Source organism: Gossypium hirsutum, chromosome A12 (assembly GCF_007990345.1).
Source record: "Gossypium hirsutum isolate 1008001.06 chromosome A12, Gossypium_hirsutum_v2.1, whole genome shotgun sequence".
Lineage (NCBI taxonomy): Eukaryota > Viridiplantae > Streptophyta > Magnoliopsida > Malvales > Malvaceae > Gossypium > Gossypium hirsutum.
In genome coordinates this window covers 76,770,333-76,783,584 of record NC_053435.1, presented here as the reverse complement: position 1 = coordinate 76,783,584, position 13,252 = coordinate 76,770,333, and the positions used below count along the sequence as shown (strand labels likewise).

The following is a 13,252-nucleotide window of genomic DNA, read 5'->3' as shown; positions in this document are numbered from 1 at the left end:
TGTACAAGGATTTTGCTTGACAACACTACCACCACGTATTGCTACTAAGAGTGAAGTTAGAATTTTTTTTGGAAGAGGCCAAGACTAAGCTATATATTTTTTATAAGAGCTAATATATAAATTCATCATTGTATGGCTTATATATTTATAATTTTAAGACTAAATCAAAATTTTTTTGGGGGGGTAAACTATAATTTTACTATGTATTAACTTATAATTTTATAAAAATGAGGATACAAAAAAAATATCTTTTTTTAAGGGAGGTGCCTGCCCCTTGATTTCATGCCTAATTGCTACCTCTTCTTCATAAGCCACTTATCTCTTAAGAGTCTTCCACATGGTCCACATCTTGAGGTAATTTTGGATCTAGCTGTTATGCGTTTCACTCTTTTCTCTTTTGCAATATTGGTAGAGCTCTAACTGGTGGATTCTTTTTATTATTTGATGGTGTTAACAATGTTATAAGAATGGGTTCTCGATTCAATTATCAATCCAACAATAATTAAATAAACAATTAAAAATTCTTAAAATTAATAAAAATTTTAAAAAATTATTAAAATTTTAAATTTTGATTCAAATGGTTCAACTGTAAATTTTTTGTTCTAATTTTTTGTTGGTTCTGAAAGGTTTACCTAAAGGCTAATTCAATCCTTTTATCAAGTCAGTATATCGACCAGTCCAGTATGATTCCAATAGCACTAATTTTCAACATATGATAAATGATATTGTATTGCTTTCCAATATGATATTTTGTTTTAACACCTTCTTCCAATTATATTTCACTCCACTTTTTAAACAATATAATTATATTAAGTTCAAATTAAACTTTTCTTAAAATTTGGTCTAATTTAGGGTGTGTTTATCATTAAGGTTGTGTAATAGTCTGATTTTCAATGATACCAGAAAAGGTGATTTTGAAACCCTATTTCTGTAAACCAAGTCTGTAAATATTTATATTATATTTACGGGGTTAATATAAAAGTATATTGATGTTTGGTTCATCAATTTTGTTAACTAAATAGTTAATTTAGATACATGGACTAAATTGTAAAAGTCCAATCACTATAAATTTTTAATTGGTCAAAGGCTTAAGGACTTAAAATGGCATTTACCCAAAGGTTCAAAACGGTTGTTAAACCATTTATAATTTAAAGTTAATGGATAATGATGCCATTCCATTAATTTAAGCTAATAATTAAACTAATATAACTAAATCATGATTAACCTAAATTAAACTAGATTAATTAGTATCTAATTATCATATATATATATAGGAAGTTAGTGGAGGAAAGATGTGGTCATCTTCCTCATTTCACCATTGTCATCCAATTAGAGAGAGAAAAAAAAGAGAAAAGCCTTCAAACTTTCAAAGCATTCGACTATAAATAGGTATGTAAAATTAAGTCATTTTCTTATAATTTTTATAGATTTGAGGTCATGGGAGCTTGATTTAGTTAAACCATGTACCAATTTGAAAAACTATTAAAGTTTTTGAAAGTTTTCATTGTTGATTTCTTGAAGATTTAGGCTTGAGATTGATAGATTTTAAGCTTAGTTTATGAAAAAGATTAGATTGTAAGCTTAATTGTCAGATTCGTACATTGAGGACCAAATTGAATAAAATTGTAATATCCTAAAAACCAGGTTAGAAGAAAGTGAGTTAGTGAAACACAAAGTGGTTAAGTTCTAAGTTTGAATTAAGATTTTGAAATGTATGACAAATAAATTGATCTGGTTCAGTGGTTAAGTGTTTTGGGTATATGTGTGAGGTTCTCAGTTCGAATCTTGTTTCTGGAAATTTTGTTATTTTGCTAAAACTCTTACCTTTGAATGTTTGGTTTATAAGTTAAATTCAGACAATTAATGTCAAGAATGAGTCCGTTAGTTTAATGGTTAAGCTTCTGTATATTCTTTGGTCTTGTGTTCAAATCCTGACGAAAGCAATAGGGAATGTTTTTTTTTTGAGTTTTGTTGTATGGTAGTTAGTTTCGATTGGTTACTTAAAACCTTTTAGAAACCTCCAATGTGGTTTTTCATTTTGTTCTTTCTTTTTCTGCCATTTTTTTTGTCATTCTTTTCTCGTTCTTTAGTTTCTTCATTTTGGTTTCTTATTTTTTAAATGACCTTCCTTTTTGTTATGTTATCTTACACTGATTCTGTACGGGGTTTGACTTCTCCTTCTAATTTAATTCGCTGGCCGATAAGTTCGATTTAAAGTTTTAGTGTCGAACGTTCTTCAATGTAACTTCGATTTTAGAATGTTAGTTTTTAGCGATTTGACTACAAGTTAATCGTTTGTTGGACAATTACTTGTTTTTTAAGGACGGGAACTCAACTTTGTTGTTTCTGCTTTGAATCTGTATCAGGTGGGTACTGATAACCCAACTTTCGTTTTGAGTTTAGGCATCGAAAGACTGACTGCTGACACCATAGGACCATATGCCAAGCCGTGTGAGCCACACGGTTGTGTGTCAGGCCATGTAACTCACTGTTCATGAAAATTAGAGGCACACGGGTGTGTGCCCAGGCTATGTGTGGTTATGTATTATGCAGGGTTCACACGGGCCAATGACATGGGCGTGTGTCCAGGCCATATAACTCATTGATTGTGGATTAGGACCACACGAGCATGTGTTAGGCTGTGTAGAGGCACACGGGCTAGCTATTCAGGTCGTGTGAAACCAAACGTGGACTAATATTTGGAATTTTTCCATCGAGCCAAATACGTCATTCGAAACGAATGCAAGCCTACTGTAGGGTCCGTACGGTCTGAAGTAGGCTTTTGATGATCTGATGATGAACAACTTGTGATCTGTACGTATGTCTACTATGTTTGAACATAAGTGAATAGGATCTGTCAAAACGTAATGTGCTATTGTCTAATATGTGCCATTTATCCAGGTACGATATGTATTTTGTTAAGTTTTTTAGTACATTGTTATGTGACTCTGTTGCTTATGAACATGTGATATCTAAATATGTTGAACTGACTGGTACTGATTCTGATTTATAACCATGCATGTGACTTCATGAAAATCTGATATTATTTGTTAAGGTTTGATAAATCTGTTTTATAACGCATGGACTCCCATGCCTACTAACTCTGTTACTATATGATAGCATGACTTACATGCTTACCACTCTGCTTCTATATATGCATGCCATGACACATTACATGGGACATAGGATGATGTGAAAAGATGAAGTTTCTGGCAATTTGATTATCTGCATTATCTAGTGGTTTAATCCACGTTTCTATTCTGGCAGCTTGGCTGAAATATAGTGGCTTGACCACATGTATCTAATCTGGTAGTTTTAATTGCAAAATTCTGGTAGCACTGTCCATAATTATCTGTTGGTGTAATTTGGCTGGACGAGTTCTGGGGGGGAACTCTAGTTTGGTGTGTAGCGGAGTTGGGTAGGATGTTTTCTGATAAATCTGCATTCTGATCTATTTTGAAGAAATACCGCATCTACATAAACATACATCCTCTACGTAGTTCTGTTCTATTCTGATCTGTTCCATCTTGCTCTACTCTATTCAGTTCAATTTAGTTCTACTTTGCTTTGTTCTGTTTAGTTTAGTTCTACTCTGCTCTGCTCTATTTTATTTTGTCATGTTCTGCTTTGTCCTATTCTGGTAGGTTTGTGTTATTCTATTATATTTGCATGATAGAAACCTCCATGACACTCTAGTATGTTCTGTTCTGGTCTTATACTCGCTATTAAGTTCTCTGTGTTACTCTGATTTATATTATTATATATTTTGTTAATTGTACTTGATGATTGGTTATACATTGGGCTTTATAACTCACCTTTTGGTTTTATATTTGTGTGTTCAGGTAAGTCTTTAACTTAGGACCAGACGAAGTGTGGGAGCTCGGGTTGTTTTGCAATAATATAAAAATGCTTTGATTTTTAGGGTTTGTTGTGTGTTTTCTGAGCTCGTATTGGTTTTTGCTAAATTTGTCAGTAGTTGATAATTTTTAACGCGAAACTACAAAACCACTCAAGTCGACAAAACGGATTTCAGTTTTCAATGTTGGTTAGTCCTTGAAGAATCAACTTGTTTGGTGTTTTGAACAAGTAAGTTCATATGGAATCTATTATTCTAGGTTTTTACGTGTTTAATTTTTTACATGTATGTTTTATTATGGATTGATTAGTTATGAATTGGTTTGAAAGGCTAGAATTGGACTGAATTGAAATGTGACATTTATATGTGTAAAAGATATCCGTGTGAACTTAGTAAAAGATTAGGATACGATTGGCATGCGAATAAAGTTTTTTGCGCGCTTATACGAGATTTATTGCAGGTGTTAACAAGATCTAACATTCGTTGCGGATTCTCGGGTATTATGTGATACAAGTTTAGGTCGGACGATTAACCTAATGTGTTGTAATATTGGTTTAGCCCAAACGGGTAACCATATATATATAAATATACTTAGCTCAGACGAGCAACTAGTGTGGTGTAGTTACCTATGTATCTGAGTTCATTTACGAGGGTTCATCGGGCGAAATGGTTTAAATGAAATTGAAAATTTGAATTGTGATGAAATGATCTTGGTATCCATATTGAAAAGTCATTGAATGGATTGAATTGAAAATGATACATTATTATGATTGATAATAGCACTGATGATTGATTTGAATTATGTATACTTGTTAATATCTTATGATGGTTAATTGAATGTATCATTGAGATAAGTTATATGAAAGTAACATGAATTGGTATGTTAATATTAAATTATCTTGATTATAAATCAATGCTCACCTTTTTTGTGTTTTGAGTGTATGTCTAGCCAAAGTTATGCCAAGTAAGATAACTTAAAATTTTTAGGTAAAAAGAAGGTAAGCCTTGTATTTTACTTATAAACTTACTAAGCATTCTATATGCTTACCTTCATTGTTTTCTTTCTCTTGTAGATTGTTACCTTGTGGAACTCGTCAAGCCGAATCCTCTAGAAGCTCATACTATCAGTGATTTGGTAGTTATGCGATCATTTTAAATCTAGTGTTGTGGCATGTATATAAGGGTCTTAGTGTGTATCTTAGTACATGAAAATGTTTACTATTTGGCAAGTGTGAAATAACCTATTTTGTATAATGTGTTGCCTTTATGACTTGGTAAATGTATGGTATTAGTTATGTTTCATGTTAGAATAAGTGATGATATATGCTTATAAGTGTTGGTATGTGGAATGTTGCAAAAATAAGGTAAAAGAGGTAACTAAGCTAGAATTTACCCATTTGAAAATTGATGCTTGGAAGTATGTTTGTTTTAGTTCAAGATAAGGTCATATAGGCTTATGATGTACGTCATGAAATGGATAGGTTAGTTGTGGAAGTTGAATGGCATGTTCTAATATGTTTTAGCTTAGATAAATTCGGTATTTGAATGAATGCATTGAAATGAATTGATATTGGTTAGGTTGAGCTCGTATTTGAGATGGTTTTGTTTTGGAATTGGTTAGGTGATTTATTTGGCATGAAATGGTATGAATTTGAATTGGTCTTGATGGTATTAAGTGGTATAAGTCTATTAGGTAGTATTGCACATGTTGAAATAGAACCTTTTTGCCAAAAACAGGGACCTCGTCACAACTACAAATATCCAACGTTGTAATGTGGTGCCAACAATGAGTGATGTTGCAATGTTGACATGTTCGAAGTCATGATGTAACTTACTGAGTTGGCAACATCATGATGTGGAAATTGTGAGGTCGCAACGCCGACCTTGAATTTCCAAAATTTTACAATTTAATCCTAATTTGACCTTGGTTAACAAAAGAGCTTCGTAAGCTCGTGTAAGACCTCTTAATGATTGTGTAATACTTTATGTACATGATTGCTATTTAATTATGTATTTAAATGATTAAATGTTGCAAAATGTTTTGAATTTACAAAATCGATAGTTTTAGCATCTCGTAGCTTGGACGCGGTGACCAGGTTGGGTATGGAGTGTTACATGTTGAAAAGCACATTTCAACCAAACCCTGATTTCAAACCAAAATTTTTTGTAAAATATAACTTTTCAAACCAAACCTTGATTTCAAACTGGAACTTTAACCAAGCCAAAAAGTTAAAAATTTTGGCTTTTCGCTTTCGGAAAGTGTTTTTCAATGAAGTTACATTTTTATACACTTATTAAATCTTTTTATTTTACAACATCATGTCTAAAATTAACATTTGACTTTGTCAAAAATTTCTCAAAAACACTTCGTGACGACAATGATCAACACTATCAAACTTTCCAAAAACACTTTTTAAAAGTTTTTTTTATAGCATGTTTCCACCTCAATGGATTTAAAAAGTTAATAATTTAAATCCATTCTATTTAAACTTGATTTGACGTGAGCTCAAATTGGCTCAACTTAAAATTAACAAAATTGAAAATAATTCAAACAAAAAAAATAATTTATTCGAGAAAAACCTAATTCCTAATCTCAAACGACTGAAACTCAAAATAACTAGAATCTAAAATTATCAAAATCTAAAATTAACCGAAATCTAAAGTCAACAAAATTTTAAAATTGCCTCGATTTAAAATGAATTGAAAATTTTACAAACTTGAAATGATCCAATCCATATTTACAAAACTACTCCCACCCATCCAACTGATAAATCTAATTGAAATTGCAAGCCCTATCCTTATTGGGCCCTGGAGAACCTTCACCATCTCAACCAAATGGGTCAATGTGGCCCAAACTATCCTATTAGAAAATAATCATATAACATTTTTCTTTAATTAATTCAAAATGTTGGCAATTTTCCCATGTTGCTCCATTTGAATGATTCAACAATCAGGAAACGTATTATTACCGAGTCATGTTAAAAGTCTGTTTTATGGTTTATAAATATTATATTTTTTAAGATTTATGATTATTTATTTTAATATTATTATTTTCAAAATTTGAATTTAAGTCTTTCTCGTGTTAATGTAATATGTCTTATCATTATATATATTTTTGTCTTATTAAACAGTGGCAAAAAAAAAAGAAGAAGAAGAATAAATTACACTTTGTAGTCACTCAACGATTGATAAGTTTCTTTTTAGGTCATTCAACTATGAAAAGTTACAAAATGATCACTCAATTATTCGATTTTTTCTTTTCAAGTCATCAGCCATTTAACTTTTAAAATTGACATAATAGCAACTTTAACCCTTAACATTTGTATATTGTTTCAATTTAGTCTTAATTCTAAAAAAATTAACCATCAACATTTACACATTGTGTATTTTTTTCCCGATTTTGAAGGTTTATATTTTTTGGAGTCAAGACTAAATTAACACAATATATAAATATTGAAAGTTAAAATTGTTATTATACTAATTTTAAAAGTTGCAAAGTTATCTTTTTGTCAATAATTTAATAGTTGGTGATCAAAAAAGAAAAAATCGTATAATTAGGTGACTCAAAAAAGAAAATTTTGAATAATTGAGTGATCATTTTGTAACTTTTCATAATTAGATAACTACAATATAATTTACAAAAAACCCAATTCCTAGTTGACACCTATCATATGAAATGGAAAGTTGCTTTCATCAATCTAATGAATCATCAAATTTAATCATATATACGTTTCCAATAAATTATAGGGTCCCAATCATGGAGGTGAAGAATAATTCCTAGCTGATCGAAATACAGTTGATATGAGTAGACTGCTTACTTAAAACATGGGGTGGAGTGTACTAAATTAACCAAGACTCCTCTTTGTTTAATCACTATCACTACTTAATTGACTAGCTAAGCTAGTTGTCTTTAAGGGAATGCTTTGAATCAAAGCAAAGAGAAAGATACAATGATCATTTGATTGATTAAAAGAAACTACATATCCCACATTGTCCCTACTCATTGAAGCTAACTCATTGCTTACTTATCCTATACCACACTTCACTCACTAGCTATTTATATACACACATGATATTTATTAACATTTACTTAATATTATAAAAAAAGAGTATTTTTTTATTCTCAATTTCGATATCTAGTAAATTGGTTTTTTAAAAAAGTCGTAATTTAAGCCCTGACAATTTCGAAAGTCAGCAACTAGGGACAATTATCACAAACATTAATGTTTTCTATCAATTGTACATAATTTTGATTAGTATAATAACAAATTTAACTCTCAATATTTACATATCTTGTCAATTTGGTCATGATTCTTGTTGAGGGGAGGTCGGACTCATCAATGCCATACAAAGGCATGGGTTCGAACCTCACTAAGGTCAAATACTAGCATTTCCTTGGTAGGTGAGGCACTCTCACTCAGTGAACCCATCGAGGGGTACAGAGGGTTCTCTACCAAGTTGGGAGACAAAACTCAAGGATAAAATTGAGCCCGGACACTCTAGGCATAATACCTCCATCATTAAGGGATTCGTTTAATTTCAATGGACGACACTTTGAAGATTTCTCTCAAAGTGAGTCTGACCTCCCTTTAACAATTCTAAAAAAAATTCAACAAATTTAGACTCAATATCTACACAAATGATACAGGCCAAATTTGTTAATTAGGACCAAATAGACAAAATATGTAACTTTTAAAAACTAAACTAATTATTATACCAATTAAAACTATTTAAAAACTAAACTAATTATTATACCAATTAAAACTATGTATAATTAATGAGAGATATTATCATTGAAACTGAGAATTTTTATTTTATTTTTTTACATAAAGCAAGGATAGAAGAGGTCAAATCCATGTTTAAAACAACCTTGTTTAACTATCTTCTTTTTCCCCACAAAAGAACAAAAAAAAAGGGATAATAATAGGCAAATGTAATAATAATAAAGAGTGAAGAGAGAGAGATGTAAGAAAAATCTATGGAAAAGCCGATTAAACCAACCGACAGTGAAGGAGAACGCAATGCATGTAGCTTCAAATTTAAGGGCCATAACACGCATACACATACACATACACAAACACATACACATATACATATACATATACATATACATATACATATACATATGCATATACATATATATATATATAGGTATATGGCAATTAGAGCCAGTCTCTCTTTCACTCATCTTTCTTACACAACCCCCTAAAAAGACAAAACTCACTGTTTGAACTGAACTCCGTTGGTTTTGACCGGCGGCGCCACCACATAGCCGTAGAAAAAGTCTCTCCCTTTCTCCTTCTCCTACCACTTGTCACCTCACTCCTCATTCCTCAACTCCACCATTGCTCTCTTCTTTCAATAATTTTTTTCATATTTTTTTATATATTTTTTCCATCCACAAAAAACAAGCCATTACTCTTACTAAAAACAAGGACTTTACAACATCCTTTCATTATACAATAATCCCATTCATTAAAAAAATCCCAGATTTTTTTTTTTTTGGTTAGTGTATATGCATGGCTTTTATTGTAGATCAACAATCGAATTTTAAGCATTTTTGTAAGATTTGTAAGAAAGGGTTTGGGTGTGGTAGAGCACTCGGTGGTCACATGAGGGCTCACGGAATAGGCGACGAGAACAGTCATATCGACGACGATGATCCCGCAAGTGATTGGGAAGATAAATTAGGAGGCAATGTACCACCTACCAACAAGCGTATGTATGCATTAAGGACTAACCCTAATAGGTTAAAGAGTTGTAGGGTTTGTGAGAATTGCGGTAAGGAGTTTTTGTCGTGGAAATCATTTCTCGAACACAGTAAATGTAGTTCCGAGGATTGCGCCGAGTCACTCGTGTCGTCACCGGGGTCAGACGACGACGATGAAGGTGTTGCGGCGAGGAGAGGGTGTGGTTGGTCTAAACGAAAACGATCGTTACGAAGTAACGTAGGGAATAATTTTAATTCCATTTGTCCGTCGAGCGAAGAAGAAGATCTTGCTAATTGTCTTATGATGTTATCGAACGCGACGGTCGATCCGTTCTTGACTGAACTGGAAGAGTCGTGTGCTTCGGCGAGTAAAGACGAAGAGAGGCGAAATACCATGAATTTTATTGCTCCTATTGCATGTAAGATACCTATGGATAATAAGGCCAAAGGGGTTGCTAGAGGGTTATTTGAATGTAAAGCATGTAAGAAAGTATTCAATTCACATCAAGCATTGGGCGGACATAGAGCTAGTCATAAAAAAGTTAAAGGATGTTTCGCACGGCTCGATCATATTGATGATAGTCAAGTCGATGAAGACCTAGATGTTATCACACACGAAGAGTTCTTCCCGACGAAATCGAGATCAACAACGCTACAATTCGATCCAGGAACTAGTACTAATCCCTTGGCATCCACATCGAAAAGGAAATCAAAAGTACACGAATGTTCAATCTGTCACCGTGTTTTCTCATCGGGACAAGCATTAGGTGGTCATAAAAGATGTCATTGGATCACTTCCAACTCACCCGATGCTTCCTCGTTGGTTAAGTTCCATCATTTCGAAGATCACATCGAACAAATTCAACAACAAAGACCTAAGTTCATCGGCAAACCCGAACCACTTGATCTTAAACTTGATCTCAATCTTCCCGCTCCAACCGATGATAACGTACGACGGAACCGTGAAATTTATTTGCAAGTTGACAACGAAAACAACGACACCAACAACAATAATAATTACAATGATTCACTGCAAAATGCCGATGACGAAGCAGATAGTAAGGCAAAATTAGCGAAGCTAAGTGAATTAAAGGACATTAATACGACCGGAGCTTCATCTCCATGGCTGCAAGTTGGGATCGGTTCAACTGCTAATGTTGGTTCTGATCCACAGAATTTGTAATAAAAATATTAAATATTATGAGAACATTTCTCAGTATATTTTTACCTTTAATTGATTTATTTTGTAGACATTTTTGTATTTATATATTAAAAAAAAGAAACTGTAATTACAAATTTTAATCAGAACATGTTCATTAATGTTGGCATGTCTTCGTATTAGGTAAAAAAAAATTGAAATGCTCAGAAATGGCTTTTTGGTGCCACTGGTTACTTGCTTTGGTTCTGTTCTGGAAATCAATAAGATAAAAGCCCATAGGCCTTGAGCCCAATGGTTACTCACCCGTTCACCATTTTTCTGATTAGGGTAAATTTCATCCAAGGTTATTAAAGTATTAATAAATTTATATTTTGATCACTTATTATAAAATATCATTATACTATTTGAAAATTTTTATTTAAGTCATTGAGCTGTTAATCTTTTTAAAATTTTGGCTAATTCGACAATTCGACAATCAGTATTGTAATGGCCCATTTTTGCCCGGGCCTGTACAAAAACAAAAACTAATAAACAGTCCATACAAGCCCAATAATAAAACAAAGTCCAAGTCCATGTTACAATGGCCCACTATGGCCTAAAATAAACTACCCAATTTTCAGATTCTAAACCTAAACTCATAAGGCCCAACAGCCCACTTCTAAAACGAGCCCGAATGGCCCAGATCTTCGGCTCCAGAAACTGGAACCCTAAGGCTAGCGCCGCAGTTGCCTCAGCAGGGATCTCCAGCGCGTCATGGCCACATCCGCAGCTCTCCCACGAACAGCCATCTCCACGCCGTACATAGTAGCAAAACAGAATAGCGGCAACATAGATTGACAGCAAATTACAACAAGGATAACAAACAGCAAAAAATAACAGTAGCAAAGAGAGCAAAAAAAATCAAAATTTGTAAATTTTTATTTTTATTTTCGGCTATATAAAGCCGGTTAAAAACGGTGTAAAGGGATTTTTTTACGCATACATTTGAATAGAAATCAATCCAAAAAGAAAAAGAAAAAAATTCTCAAAGGTGATTCTCGGATCTCTTTCTTTCGATTTTTTTTCTCTCTTCTTGAATCTTTGTTTCTTTCTTTGCGTGTAAAAATAAAAAAGCGAGGGATATACCTTCACAAGTGCACCGTCGGAGCCTTATCTTCTTCGTTGCAATCGAAGCAAAGAGGGGTCTCCGGGGTGGAAACTTTTAAGGCTTCTGAGCTTGGTTTTAAGGGGAGGAGATGGACCTTCGCTCTATGTCTATCACCGATCACAGTGGTGTGTGGAGGACGGAGCTGAGGGTTCCTTTGTCGGCCAACTGAGCGATAAAAGAATGGGGGTTAGGGATTTGTTTGGATTTTTGTAGAAAATGGCAGATTGCCATTCAAATGAATTTTTTCTGTTTTAATAACAAATAAAACGGCGCCGCTTAGTCTTTGGAACCCAGGTGCTGAAACGGCACCGTTTCGTGCTGACCCGCGTGCGAACCGACCCGACCCGAGGAGGATCGCGTGTTTAGCTACTTTGGGTGAATTTCTCATTTGGTCCATCCATGTTTTGGCGCCATCTGATTGAGTCCTATTTATATTTCTTTTGTATTATTTAAATTTTTCCTGAAATTTGTGCGCTATTCTAATTTAATCTATGCTTAAACGCCGGTTTTTGAGAGAAGGGATTAATTTCCAAATTGATCCCCGCGCTTTTACGCTCATTATATTTTGGTCCTTTCCCTGAATGCTGCACATACGGTCCTGAGGTATTTCCCAGATCGCTCCCCCGTTTTCACGCGTGTTATAATTTGGTCCTTGTACGCATATTTCTTTGTTTTTTTTCCCTGACTTTTTTTTTCTTCTGATTTAGTCCCTAGTTTGTTGGATTTTAATCTTTTTTTATATTTGTTATTTATTTATTTATTTTAATATTTTATGTATTGTTTATTTAAAATCATTTTGTTCTTTTTGTTATTATTTACATTAGGTTGCTTTATTATATATTATTTTATTCATTAAATATTATCTTTTATGTATATTATATAGTTTTAATCTTTTTAATTGTAATTTAAAATTTGTTGTATCCTTTATTTTTAAATCGTTCTATTATTTATTTAAGGTTATTATTTATTTTAAACATATGTTATTTACCATATATTATCACATATGTGTATATATTATTCTTTTTAAAATTTACCACATTATTCATTTTTTAAATTGTTTTGCTATTTATTCAAGTTTTTTTTAATGTTTTATATTTTATATATATATATATTATCCATTGTAAACTTCACCATATTTTTTAAATTGTTTTGTTAATTATCTATTTTTATATATCATTAATTTTACATACTTTATTTTATATATATTTGATTTCCTTTATATAAAGTCTCATTTTATTCCTTAACTTTTATTTTATATATATATATATTTTTAACTGTTATTTACTTTATTTTTTTATTAAAATTTCGATATTTTATCATTCTTTTTATGTTAGTCTTGGCATTGTCTTTGTACCATTTGAGATATTAGTTATGTTGTTA

General features: G+C 32.3%; 1 protein-coding gene across 1 annotated transcript; it reads left to right on the top strand.

Moving 5' to 3' along the window:
- The first annotated feature begins 9,054 nt into the window (after positions 1 to 9,054).
- Positions 9,055 to 12,360, top strand: LOC107924116 (zinc finger protein ZAT1). The gene has a single exon (XM_016854417.2). It carries the CDS (start codon positions 9,376 to 9,378, stop codon positions 10,747 to 10,749), a length of 1,374 nt encoding a protein of 457 aa, XP_016709906.2. The 5' UTR covers positions 9,055 to 9,375; the 3' UTR covers positions 10,750 to 12,360.
- Positions 12,361 to 13,252: the final 892 nt, after the last annotated feature.

Coding starts and splice junctions, on each gene's coding strand:
- LOC107924116 (XM_016854417.2), top strand. CDS start 9,376: ATGGCTTTTATTGTAGATCAACAATCGAATTTTAAGCATTTTTGTAAG.